Source organism: Pongo pygmaeus, chromosome 5, assembly GCF_028885625.2.
Source record: "Pongo pygmaeus isolate AG05252 chromosome 5, NHGRI_mPonPyg2-v2.0_pri, whole genome shotgun sequence".
Taxonomy (NCBI): domain Eukaryota; kingdom Metazoa; phylum Chordata; class Mammalia; order Primates; family Hominidae; genus Pongo; species Pongo pygmaeus.
This window is the reverse complement of record NC_072378.2, coordinates 56,155,025-56,169,658: the sequence shown is the minus strand read 5'-3', so window position 1 is coordinate 56,169,658 and position 14,634 is coordinate 56,155,025. Positions and strand designations below refer to the sequence as shown.

Genomic DNA, 14,634 nt, shown 5'->3' with positions numbered 1-14,634 from the left:
TCGAAGGCTATTTTTTCAAACCCTCTCTTCCACTAAAAATGTCTCCAATTCTAATATCCTAAGAACCTGTTTAGAATTTTCCGTTTGGATAAATCTAGTCCTTAGGGCTTTAATAATTTTGTGCCATGAGACTTTTAAACATGCAGCTCCATTTCAGCGCTTAACTGCAGCACCAACTTACAGCTTACCTCTCATTTAGGAACGTACCTCTGAGAGTGCCTCTGACATCTAACCTAATTTAAGACTATCTTTTCCTTTTTATTAGACTGTTGGATATGTTTTAACCTTGCTGATTTTTCAAAAACATTTTTAAATAGAGCTTATTGTTATAAAGCATAAACTCCGTGAGCTCAACGCTGGGCAAATCTACACTTGAGCACCCAAGGTTGCAGCTGGGAATGAACGAACTCATCAACACAAACACTCATGCCCCTTCCTTTTATTTTAGACCCCTTTTCTTCTACACCTGATCTGAAGATACATACAGTCAGCCCTGGGCGCTCAGCGTAGCGCGGAAAATGAGCCACCCCTGAACATCCTCTGGCTCAGCTCCTTTTTCTCCGGTTCAGGTGCTCGCCATTTCTGTCGATTCCCGCAGGTGCCCCGTGTACTCGCTGTCCCGGGCGCGGCCACCTGCCACGCCCTGCTCCCCGCCCTCTCGGCGCCGCCGCAATGCGCAGAACAGCTCTGGTCCTCACAGCCAGTGCACCGGAGGGGCGGGCTTCCGAGCTGGCGCAGTTTCCCAGTGCGGTGCCCGCCCCTCATCCTCCTCCAGTCTCCCTCCCCTCGCCGACTGCCGCCCCAGGCTTCGCCATGGGGAATGTGCCATCCGCGGTGAAGCACTGCCTCAGCTACCAGCAGCTTCTCCGGGAGCATCTCTGGATCGGGGATTCAGTGGCAGGGGCGCTCGACCCCGCGCAGGTACCACCTCGCGGCCCAGGGTGTCCCCACCCTCATGCGCACTGACAGCCAGCCTCTTTCCCTGCAGCCTCTTGGTGCCCTCCTCCCTTTATGTCACCTCCTCACCCCAGGACCCTTCCCGCAGCAGTTCTGTCGTGTTAGGCCGCACCCCTTAAACGGTTTCCCGTTATCTCTTTTCGGTGAATGTATCGACCCGCCTCTACAGATCAGACTCAGCAAAATCACTGCCTGTGACCATTTGCTGGTCGCCCAAAAAAAAGAATTCCTTCTCTGTGTTTTCCTGGAAAGGGATGCATTACGTAATACAATTTGTATTCACAGGTATTCCTTCAAGGATACCGCCCTTATTCTCAGTGCTCCTTGTACTGTATAACAAAGACGACAAATTTGTCACAATGTGAGGCAGAAAAAGGAATGAAACCGGTAGAAGGTTAAGAAGACATAGTAGGATGAAATAATCCATCAGAATATTAATTATCCCGAATGTATTTGTGCTTCAACAAACTTGAAAGAAAGTGTGAATAACAGCAATTTCAGACTAAAATGTATTCCTACATTGTTCCTCAAAGGCCATGTTAAGACAATGGGCAACTTAATATTATTCATATACTTATGATTTAATGCATTCTCAACCAGTGTCAGATAAATAAAGAAAAGGTGTATAAAGAAATTAACTTTTCCTTAAAAAAGCTGAAAATATAAAATTCCACAAAATATTAAATAACTGACAATTGTTATGAAAATGTTGAAACATGGAATAAAAGGAGGAGCACTGTGAGGACTTCTTGTTGAATTACAGGTGCTGGATACAAGATTATTTCTGATTCGACTAGTGAACAAAATAACTTCTGTTATTGTAATATTTTAGTCATTAAGCATAATTGTACCATGTGGATTTAAATCAACTATTCTAATATAAAATATTCATTTTCTATTGTGTATTCTCAGTTTAGTGTATCATATGTGAAATTGCAATCTTATCTCTACAAACTGGAATTCAGCATTTGTGTTCTTTAGAAGATATCTTGTTTCTTGTTACTTAAAAGATGGCCATGGTCATCTAACTCAAAACCTGTTGATGACAGTGGTAGAGGTGAAAAGTTATCCTTTATCTTCCCACATGTTAATATGTTCTTTTAATTTTCCTACCTTCTATTTTGACCTTCCTGATGTAACTTTTATCTTAATATTCTTGACTTTTTAAATTCAGTCTGTTATTTAATCAGGAACCATTAACATATTTCCTAAGTCTGAGACTTTATATGATTTTTCTTTTTGAGTGAATATTGTATTTCTCTCTCCCTCTTTATTTTCTGATTTACATATTTTGTGGGTTTTATGGACAATGATAGAAGATTGGCTGCAGGTAAGGATGTCTTATTTGCCCTGCTAAGATATGGAAGCAGGTTAAATGAAAATGACTGGGATTCCCGAAAAATAAAATTCCGGGGCATTCATCAGCTTAATGAAGACTTTTTTGGCCCATTCTGAAGAAATAATGGGCCTTCTCTAAATATTGCCTTTTAACCCACCAACTGCTTTGCCTAGAAAACTCTCATTTTTCTCTCAAGTACAGATTTTAAAAATATTTTTTTCTTTTTTTTTTTTTTTAGTCCAGCCGTTTGCTCCCTCCAGAGTTATGCTTCTTTTTGTGTTCTCAGGAATTTTTAAAAATAATTCTGTTTTAGTTCCAATACTGTTGAATTGTAATTTTTTCTATCTCATCCTATTTGAACTGACATCTGACACTTGGCTTTTTGAACTTTATCTTCCTAGACTTCTGTTCTAACAAACCTTCACTGCTTTCAGCCTGATGTCTGTGGTTTCTCAGTCTCCTTGGCAGGCTCGGTGGCTTGTATCCACTGGGTAAATATCCAGATGCCACATCACTATCTACACTCTTCCTAGTGTGAGTGTGAGTGACAATCTACACTCACTGATTTGGTTACTGTTTGTGTACCAGTGTTTTCTAGACTTACATTCCCCTATTTCTCTTGAATTCCAGTCCAGATGTTCAGCTGCTCATTTGACATCATTGCTTGGGTATCTCAAAAGCAACTCAAACTCAAACATTTTCAAAATTTTATTAATGTTCTACTCCTTCCAACACTGGACTTTCTCCAATATTTCCGATTGCAGGGAATGCCATTATAATTTATTCATTCTACGAGCCATACACCAGAAACTATCTTCTTTCATTTCCCCCACACCCAAAGTATCACTGAGTCCTGCAATTTTACTTCTTTAATTTCTTTCAAATCTATTTTTCCAACTTCATTGCACCAATCAATTTTTAAATGGCATTATCTCTCATATGGATGACTGGGCTGTTGCAGTAGTCTTCTTACTTTCCAGGAATCCCTCTTCAACCCAATGTCTATATAGCTAGTTGGAAAGTGTTCCCTATTTCAAATAAAATAATGCTATTTCCCTGTTTCAAAACCATCTATTAATGTCCATTGCTTTTAAGAATGGACACCAAAACTTTTAATGTGTTTTCTAAACCTCAAATGATCTTTTCATTGCATCTCTCAGCAACATCATCTTAAGCTATTCTTTTTTGTTCTTGCCACTTTAGCCACAGTGGCCTTTTTTGAGTTATCTAATAAATTGTGTTCCCTCTGGAACCACAGTGTTTGCTTACTTTCCTCTCTGCTAGGAAGATTATTTTCAACAAATTAACTTCTAATTAATCTTCTGCCCTCAACTTGCATGTTACCCTCTCGTGAAATTTCTCCCATATTCTCCATGCCAGCAGCTTTTGTGAAACTTCTATTGCATAGTAACCTATTGTAGATAATATACATTATATATTTATTTTCATGATTACTTGATATTTAATTGCTTTGCAGATATTAAGCATAGTAAAAGTAAGGAAGCAATTCACCACGAGATTCTCAACAATTATCAGAATGTCTGGTTAATTTTTTATGACCAATAATACTTTCTGAATGAACAAATGAATTAATGTTTTCCCTTATAGGCCATAAGCATCACATGCCTATGAAGACCATGAACTTCTTCTTAGCATTTGTTCAAGGTCCAACAAAATGATTGGCACACTGTAGCATCATGATAAATATTTGCTAAGTGAATACAAAATCAGTGAGAATAGGGACATGGTATAGAGTTTGATCTTAGCACCAATCGATGAATATTATTACTGTTTTTCTCTTACCTTTTTGTTTCATAGGACCTCATAGTAGTTTAATGGAGAGATGAGGTAAAAATGGTTTCTGGAGGCTGTCAACACAGCAGAGAGCTTAACTAATTCTCTATTGTTGAATCTTGCAGAAAGAATCATGAATAAACCTGACTCCTATAATATGAAATAATTTGATTGTAGTTAGAACAGATAGAAAATTCTGTATTTTGAAATAATTGTGTGTGTGCAATAGAATATTGAAAACCTCGATATTTTTCTGCTACCAACTTATTCCATGGTTTTGTGTGTGCAAGAACATGGCCAGACCTTAATTTTTCAGCTTACATATTGGAGATAATACATCCCTGATGAATTATTAGACTTAAATTAAATATTGTGTGTATGCATATATACACATATACATATTAGAAGTTTAACAATGTACTATCAAATATAAAAAGAATAAATATGAATGAAAGGCTTATTCTATCACAGGTCCACTAATTAAATTATTTGGGTCTCTGTTTTTGCTAATGACAACGGTTTTGCAGAAAATTCCCTTAATAGACCAAGAGGTTGAAATTGCTCATTCTGTAATTCAAGCTATCTCTTAGGACCTGTTTTATTTTCTGTAGTTGTCTCTGTTAAAAAGAGTATAATGTAGCTGGCTTAATTGGTATGTTTTAAAGTTTTGATTAAATTTAAGTTTCCTAGTGAAGTGATCCCCCTTTGATTTTCAAGTGTTCCTTAAGCAATAACTAAATCTCTTCACATATTAATGCCCTTTTGCAAAAATAAAATTTCCAAAGACCTAAATTCTAATATAAATAATGTTTCAAACCTATTATATTTCTAGAATAAAATAGTAGATTATGTGAGATTAAATTTATAGTTATTTTACATTCGATTCTGATCCTTTATGTTACATTTGCTGTCAGCAAAAATTATGACTCAGCGTAAAGTTATTTGGTGCTAAAGGGTCTCTGGAATTTAAATGTATTATATTTCTGCTTAAATGTCATAAGATGATAATATATCTTTATACTTTTGGCTTGCAACTATGTAGTTGTTAATACATTTGCTAAATATCTTAGGATGATTGAGGAGGAATTTTCAGACAGGGACCAAACTGCCATCATACTGTTTTCTATTTGTCTCATGTATTCTTTCTTTGTCTCCTTACCATTTTTTATTATTTTCCAGCTTCTTTTGAAATCATGTAGCATTTTAATTTCTCATTTTCCCCCTGAATTGACATGTTAGTGATATACTTTTTTTTTTAACTGTACTCTTAATTGCTGTCTATAGGATGTCAACATACAACCGTGGCTTATTAAAATAATATATTAGTACTATTACAACTTATTAAAAATGCAAATATGACTCTTTAACTTCATTTTCTGTCCTCTGCCTTTTACATTTTTGTTTCCATATACATATTATCTATATGGTGTATTTACAATACATATGTATACAGTCAATATCCATTTATATTTGTGCACATATTTTTTCTTTTCTCTTTATTCCTTTCTTCATCTCCATTTTTTCCTCAGATTACTTTCCTTCAACCAGAAGTATTTGTTTCAATATTTTCTTTAGTAAAAAAAGTACTAATATTGATTTTTTCAGTTTTTCTGTTTGAAATTACATACACACATATACACTAATGTGTATATATATAACATATATATGATGTTTGTAAGTATAAATGAATGTTTACCATAAACATAAGTTTTATCTAAAAAATTAACAGACATGATAGCAGTGAAAATTCAGATTTCTCAACAGATACAGTGGAAGCCAGATACAATAAAATCAGGGATTTGTCTTATTTTTGGTCCTTTGATGATAATTTATCTTTCATTCTTTTCTCTTTGTATTTGGTTTCTAATAGTATGACTATGGCATATCTAGGCATACTTTCTGTTGCATTCATCTGGCTAATAATGTACAACACTTCTTGGATCTATGACTTGATGTTTGTTGGGTTTCACATTTTGGAAGCTTTTCAACCATATTTGCTTCAAATGTTGTTTGTTTCTTGTTTCCTTTTAAATCCTCTCCAGTTAGGCCTACAATTTGAAGAATATTAGAGCTTTCTCTGTGCCTTATTTGTTTCTTACATTCTTTTTTTATTCTTTCTTTTCTTCTCCATATTCAATCTGAATATTTTCTTCTCATTTATATTCCATTTCAGTAATTTCTTCTTCAGCTTTGTTTAATTTCCTGTTAATCTAATTTATTGAGTTCTTAATTTCAGTTATTATATTTTGAGTTAAAGCATTTCTATGATTTCTAAAAGATAGGCTTCGGTTCTCTGCCACAATTCTCTATCGTATTATAAATTCTTGAATATTTATTAGAATTATTTTAGATCTCATGTCTGACAACACCAATATCCAGATCTCCAATTAGTCTGTTTTATGTATTTTCCTTCCTGGTATGCCTATGAAATTTAAATAATATGTTAGACACCTGGTATGAAAATAATTATAGACATAATTTGAGACTCTGAATAATACTGTCCTTCTCAGGTGGGATTTCTCTTTGGTGTTATCAAACAATAAGCATAGAGATAACTTATATTAAGCTAATCAAGTGCTTATCTGATATGAGGTTTAGCCTACTTTACTTGTGAGGGCTTGACTTTTTTCTCTTCATCCTTACTTTTTGTATTCGACAGTCATTCAGAGGTCCTAACTAAAACCTAAAATGTTTACCAGGGTTGCTCCTCCTTGCTGAGACCTGAATTCAAACTATTTCCACTCCAGCCTTGCTAGGCTCCTGGAAGATCTGATGGTTTTGGCTTCTCAGTTGCTCATACAGAATTGGAAAATGCCTCAAAAAGAAAAGTTCTGCTGACTGTTGGGCTCACCACTTTATTTTTTTCTCCTGCATAGTATATTGGCTGCTGAAATACTCATTATCCAAATTTCTGAGACTATTAAGTGAGTGTTTTTCATTAATATTTTATCCAGCTAATATAGTTGTTGTCAGTGAGAGGTTTGTTGTGAACAAGCTAGTCAGCCATTATTGAAAGATTATATAATAAGGAAATTACATTTAAAAATACCAATTGTGCAATTTAGTTTAAATTGTAAAAATATATTCATTTACCATACTACTTGAACTTGTTATATTCCATTATATATGTATAGTAGCATACATACTATTGAGATTACCAATTTGAATTACAAAGAAAGAATAAATAGATTATTTGCCTCATGAAAAATATTGTATGGAAAAATGACTATTCCAAATGGTTTTTGTTATGAAGAACAAGTTATAAAGGTAATGAATATATATTTTAAATAATGTTAGAAGTAATATTATGCCCAATTTTAGTATCTGCTCTTTGAAGAACAATGTACTATTTACTCCCTCTTTATGTGTAATATACTTTAATAAAATTTTGATAGTTTAATAAAATAGTTTAATAAAATTTGTTAAATAAAGTAGTTCCTTTATAATATTTTACCTCTATTGGCATAATGTATATCAAATCTTTTCATTTTATTAGCGTAAAGTTGGTAAAAGTATTTTCTTATTATTATTTACCTTTCTTTTCAATCTTATCTTTTGCATTGCCTCTTTCTGATTTGGGTACATTCTCTTTCTCTTTCTCTCTCTGTAAGTCTTCCCACAGTTTATCACTTTACTCAGAAGTATCTTATAGGCTTGTTTATCCTCTTGACTGTGTGTATATGTTTGTATCTGCTTATGCATATGGATGATGTGCTAGCAACTGATTTCTATTCTTTGAAAAAATTCTTCTCTACTTTTTTTACATTATTATTTTAATTTTCTTTAAATATTTAGCTCACTTGATTTTAGTCTTTTTAAAAAATAGTGCTTTAAGACTATACCTGCCCATTTCTCTATTGTTTTGCTTTAAATGTATGTCTTATAAGCTGCTTATATGATTACTCTCTAGCTTTAATTAGATGAATTTACCTTTAATCATGTTTGATCTTTTATTTTTTATTTTTTATTTTTTGAAATGGAGTCTTGCTCTGTCGCCCAAGCTGGAGTGCAGTGGCGCAATCTCAGCTCACTGCAAGCTCCGTCTTCCCGGGTTCACGCAGTGCTCCTACCTCAGCCTCCCGAGTAGCTGGGACTACAGGCGCCCGCTACCATGCCCGGCTAATTTTTTTTGTGTGTGTGTATTTTTAGTAGAGATGGGGTTTCACCATGTTAGCCAGGATGGTCTCGATCTGACCTCGTGATCTGCCCGCCTCGGCCTCCCAAAGTGCTGGGATTACAGGCGTGAGCCACCGTGCCCAGCGTTTGATCTATTACTATGTTTATCCTACTTTCAGCCATATCTATCAGCCTCACTCACCATTTTACATTTCCTATTTTTAAGGCTGTTTATGCCTTTTCAGCATTCTTATTTTATATTTAAATCAATACTATTGTTTAGAGCAAAATATATATTTTAAAGAATGAATTCAGTTATCTTGAGAAAAAGATTGTTTAATTGTTACACCATGATTCTTCAAATAACATGTACCAGGCATATTACCATTCTCAAGATTCTTTTTGTTGGTGTAAAGCACCTAACAGATGAGGTGAAGGTAGGGAGTTCCAAAGACTTGTAATTTTTACTTGAGGTTAAAGATTTAATCATGAACACAATAAAGTTAGAAAGTTAAAAGGATAGGTATTTGATATGGTTTGGCTGTGTCCCCAACCCAAATCTCACTTGAATTGTAGCCCCATAATTTCCACATGTTGTGGGAGGGACCTAGTGGGAGATAATTGAATCATGGGGGTGTTCCCCCCATACTGTTCTTGTGGTAGTGAATAAGTCTCATGAGATCTGATGGCTTTATAAGGGGTTTCCCCTTTCGCTTGGCTCTCATTCTCTCTTCCCTGCCGCCATGTAAGATGAGCCTTTCACCTTCCACCGTGATTGTGAGGCCTCCCTAGCCATGTGGAACTGTGAATCCATTAAACCTCTTTTTATTTATAATTTAGCTAGTCTCAGGTATGTCTTTATCAGCAGCGTGAACATGGACTAACACAGTATTTGTGGTCACAGACTTAATAGGTGAGCTGCCACAAAAAATAATAAGCCCCTTTTATGACCATATAGATTATGGTCAGAATGGAGTAAAAAGTCCACTGAATTTCACTGAAAACCAAATATTGGATGGAAGGTCCACCAGGACATTGAATAAACTGCTGAATGGTGTCAGGATTTGGGATGAAGGGAATGATGGTGAAATAAGTTCTAATGGCCTTGATATATGAAGGATACCAATCATCAAGCAGGGATAGAGACTATATGGCCAAATCACATAGATTCCAAAAGCAGGGCCTTTTAAATTAGTAGAAAGAAGTGGGAGTCTTCAAGAAGTAATGGAAATTAAAGATGCCATCCTTAATTCTATTCTCTAAGCAAATAATAGGAGACTAAGCAGTCTCTTCTTGAGAGGGTTACAGGAGAGGTGCCTTCTTCTCAAGGGTAATTGAGACCTCATTTAAGGCCAGGAGATAATAGGACTGTTCAGTAAAGAGGCTGAGAATGTGTTAGAACTTTTTAGGTGTGAAGCTGCGTTTACAGCTGGAAAAATAAAGAAGACTTGAATCTTACTATAACAGGAAAGTCAGATAACTACGTAGGGTTCTACGGAAGGAGTAGATGATTCTTGGGAATAATATATTGGGAAATGACTAAAGAAAGCTGGGCTGTAAAATAAGGTGGCTTATCAAGTGAGTAAATCTCAGTAGTCTTGAGGTGGCTGTGAGTCTTTTTGGGTATCTCAGCCTCAGCCAAGTCCTGGGTTTATTGCATTTTAAGGAGTCCTTATTTCTGTAGCATGAAGAATCTAGCTTTTAAAGCCACCTTTAATTTGACTTGACTTACTTGCACTTTTGAAGGAAAGCTTAAGGCTGTTCACATTTTGATTCCTGAAGGGAAATGGCTGGCTAGTGCATGCTGAGAACAAGGCCAGCATCCCAGGGGAGTGCGGCTTTGTCTCTGTGCCATTAGCAAGTGTGTTCCTTGGTGTTTCATAGGAGATATAGCCATGTTATACCCTCCTTATTTTTTATTTTTAGTCAAGTCACATATGTTATTTAGTATGAGTTGCTTATTATAAGGACTCTTGTAGCTATACAGCTACCACTACTGAATGCTCAATATGAACCGGGCACTCCTTGTTTACATCCAGTAACTCATTTAATCCTTACAATAATCCATTTTACAGATTTGGTAACTGTGGTTCAAAAGGTTAAAAAAATGTGCCTATGATCAACAGCTAGTAAGCTAGAATTTTAACTCAGGCAGTTCTAGTTCTAAAGACTGCAATTTTTGCCATGATACTAATGCTTCCTAAACTTTTCTTGTGATAAGAGTCACCTAGTAATGGGATGGCTGGGTCGAATGGAATTTCTAGTTCTAGATCCCTGAGGAATCACCAGCATGGCACATGTATACATATGTAACTTACCTGCACATTGCGCACATGTACCATAAAACCTAAAGTATAATAATAATAATTTTAAAAAAATTGTTTGAATAAAAAAGAAAAAAAGAGTCACCTAAAGTGTTTATTAAATATAGAGGAAATTTTGATTCAGTAGCTCTGAGTTGGAGCCCAATTATCTTTATTTCTACTTAACACAATTTTAGTAAACACTGTGTTGGATGGTGCTGCTACTCCTCTACCCCTATATCTGCTGTCAAAGGGTCACGTTTCCTCTAATCTGTCTTTCCAGAGCTTCTGGCTTCTGCCCATGAAAAAAAGACTGCTATGAGTTTTGACTTCCCTTCTATCCTTTTTGAGGTTGAGACTAGAGTTCTGCCTGGAATAGAATTGCATTGGATACAAAAGGAAAAACAACTTGGTTTCCAATGAATTTCCTGTTCCCTTCAATCTTCAATACTTTCTGTCCTTGGATTTCTGTTGGCTCCTGTATTCCCTGCTTTCTCAGATTCCAGCTGGCTTTCACATCCTTCCCTCCCCCTACTCTATGTTCTTGTTTTTTTCATTAGCTCTGAGCTCCTCCAAGTCTTCTGGCTTTCTTTATGCTTATTCACTCTGTGCTGTAACTTTCCCTGACCCTTTCTTCTTTCTGTGTCTATCCCCTTCCAAGTTTAGCTGTTTTTTGTTTTTGTTTTTTGGTTTTTGTTTGTGTGTGTGTGTGTGTGTGTGTGTGTGTGTGTTTCATTTTACTTCCCCTAATCAACCAAGAGGCTAGACTGTGCACACCCATAACTTCATGGGTTACTCTCATATGATCCATGGTTTTTAAAAGATATAAAGCCAAATTGTGTATTTGGAGGCTATCATTTTTATAGAAATTCAGATTTGAAAGGGATTGTCCAGCCTGCTTAAAGCCCTAATAATGAAAACAAAGTTTAGAATCCCAGTTTCCTGCCACTTTTCTGACTGCGTATTGTTAGTCTACATAAGAGTTGCAAATTAGCAGCCTAGGTGAGCCCAATATAACCCCTGAAATATTTTGTTTGGTTGAAACTGCAGTTAAAATATAAGTAAACTTGAATGCCTTTAAACAGAATTTGCACTATTAATTAATATATTTAGCTTCCTCAGGAATCAAGATTATCTTCCTGTGATTATAGACGTTTGGTTTTATGATCTTTCACATGAACAATTACATAGGGATATTTAAATGAGACCATTTCTGAACATTGGATTATTTTTCTGCAGGGTGGAGCCTAATCATTCATTATCATTCAGCAAGCAGGAAATTATCTTTAAATTGCCAGAAGGTTGCCATCTTCCCTTTTGGACAATCTCCCTTTTTCTAAGTGATCAGAATTTAGTCCTAAATGAAAACTCAGATGTTTTTAATTTCTTCTCTCAGATATAGCCATATTTATAAGCCAATTTTTACATTTTTTCTTATAGAAAATAATACCGATTAGTAAATCTTGTTCCCAAAACATTCATTCCAAAATCAGACCATAAAAAGAATTTTATGTGAAGGTCATTTTTATAATTATTTAGATTCATGGAGGTTTTTGTTTTTAAAATGTTTCTCCCTGCATATAGTTTATATGACTGCCAAGTAATAACAAGGATAGAAAAATTCTCTGAAAATTAAATAAGTAAATAAACAAAAGCTGTGGTTTCTAAGCAATAATGAAGGGACCAGAGCTGTGAGTTCCGAACACATTTTTAATACAAGGAACTGAGGTTTACTTTCCTGGTTGAGAGAGAAGAAGAGCTGGGTTCTGGCACTCCGATGCTAGCAGGGCTGTAAGTATCACTGTGGAAGAGGAGGGACAAAGTGTTATGAGAAACAGAACGCCTAGAGCTTCTATCTCAAGGGCATGACCCAGACCACATTTTCATTCTTCATTGCTGTGTTCCTTTGAAAGCTCAGTTCTCCATTCTGCTGTTTATTTAGATCATGTTAATTTCTTTTCCCTGCAATTCTTTCTTGCAATTCATTTAAAAACACAAGCCTATAAACTTGTTTTAATTCAGCTTAATTCAATTAGTGATAACAATAGTAATCTTTGTGGTGAAGGTGGATGTGAGGGTCAGGTGGGATTTGGATAGAGAGAAGGCATTCCTGTTCAGAGTAAGATGATTGACGATTTTGGTGGAAGTGACAGAGCAAAATCATGGGAGTTATTCATTTAGTTATGTGTGTGTGTGTGTGTGTGTGTGTGTGTGTATACCTACAAAACTATAACTATTATCTATATTCATCCATCTATCTAATCTATCGCTTTACAAAAATAATTTTAAGACCCCATAATCTTATAGATTGTTTTATATATTTTCTTTCAAATTTGATGAGTTTGGAGATTCACTCACTTTTTACAAGTATTAAGACTATTTCTTTTGTATCCTTCACCTCTCCCAATGGCCAACCTCAATACTTTTGTAGTACTTAGGATACCCATCCTTGTTTTCTTCATGTTCCCTTTACAATATGGTTGAATAGAATGAAATATCTCTTTATTAAATGTATAATATTTGCACTGCTATGTTGAGGTCTTTTTAAGAGATGTGGCTATATTTTATTTAGTTTTCTGTTATCCCAAAGACATAAACACTTAGGTCTTCTTAAATGTTTATAGAAGCAAATATAGCCAACATTTCTGGTATTAAACTTTAGGTGATTTTAGCCAAATTAACTACTTTCTGATTGGCAAAATATGTATTTAATTACATCAAATATATCTTTGAGTAGTAAAATTAGTAGCTTTAGGTCTTATTTATTCTTTTTCATGTTAGACTATAATGCCTACTTTTAAATCCTGGTGGCATTTTTAGAAAATTTGAAAGCCTATTTGTTTCTTTCCTTGGCTACTGTTGTAAAGATCAGAGAAATTAGATTCCAACATTTCATTTCTTTTCCATATCTGTGTTTCTATTAAGTTAATTCACACAATGCACAGTACGCATGTTCACATGACTCTATTTTACAGGAGAAGGAGTAGAAACATTGAAGGATGTAATGATCCCCTCAGGGTTAAGCAGCTTCTCTGTTGCAATGTCTAAGCTATGGTCTCCGGTTTAGGATTCAGTGTTTGGGCTCTTTTTTCCACCAATAGTAAGCACCTCAAATGTCACCTTACGCTTATAACTTTCCAAGTCACGCTTCCTTGATTTTGTGAAGTAGAGAAATACAGATGGCAGAAAACTTCAACTACATAAAAACGCCGTTAACACAAGTTTTATTCTATGAAATCAGCATTTCATAAAGTCTTTTTGGTGAACTTTATTAAGAAGCAATAGGGTCTAGGAAGCTTGGCAAACAATGAGGCAGGAAGCCCCAAAGAGAACATGTCTGTCAGACATTTTTCCTTCTGAGTTTTCCTTCCAAATGTTTTTGGATCTTGAAGGAAGTGGAGTGGCTCTCTGCCACCACTTTCATACATGTGTAACCCACTGGGTGTACAGAGTCTGGCATTCACTTTTTAAATTCTCTACTCAATTTTGTATTTATTTCACTGTGAAATAGAAGCTGATCATAGGTTAATGTTGAAGTCAAAATATGAATCTTATTTTTGTTAGACACAATTTCTATTTTTGAGAATTTTGATGTAAGGGCTGATAACTCCTTAATTTTTAAAATGATATGAGACAGTTCAAACCTTGCATTTTATAGAAAACTGTGGACCTGGTCAAATGTTAAAGCTGAGAGTAATTTGGAACTCTGCTTGCCTAGGTTTTAGGACTGTGTCTAAAAGACAATTTCAAGACCTTGGAGAAACAGATGTAGTTATTCAGGGTTTCACTCATGAATGTCTGCCATCACTTAGCCGCCATTCCCTTATGACAATATTTTAATATTTAATTTAATTCTGCTAAATGTATGTTCTAGAAAATATTGAAAGGAAAACTTGAGCTAAAAAAGATAGAACATAAAGCTTGCATAAATACTCATCTATAGAGAGCTGGATCCCTTAAATCTACTTGCTCTTTGAAGAATTTGTACAGATGTTGACCTTTTGATGGGAAAGATATAGTGATAATTTATTAAATAAAATGTCAATCATTTGTCTTAATTAAAAAGTGTTATATAAGGGCAGTAATATTATTTTAACATACTTGCTGTCAATTTGCAACTTACAT

The 14,634-nt window shown here is 35.1% G+C and overlaps 1 protein-coding gene across 4 annotated transcripts in view; it reads left to right on the top strand.

Annotated features, from left to right (window-relative positions):
- Positions 1-676: 676 nt before the first annotated feature.
- HMGCLL1 (3-hydroxy-3-methylglutaryl-CoA lyase like 1) overlaps positions 677-14,634 on the top strand; it is a 154,843-nt gene continuing 140,885 nt past the window's right edge. For 2 of the 4 annotated variants that reach the window (XM_054493021.2, XM_054493020.2), the window contains exon 1: positions 677-921. In XM_054493021.2, the coding sequence (XP_054348996.1) occupies positions 814-921 (108 nt within the window). In that variant the 5' untranslated portion in view covers positions 677-813. Of the gene's footprint in view, positions 922-2,697; positions 2,788-14,634 lie in introns of all 4 variants that reach the window. The other 2 variants (XM_054493023.2, XM_054493022.2) reach the window with 2 other exon arrangements.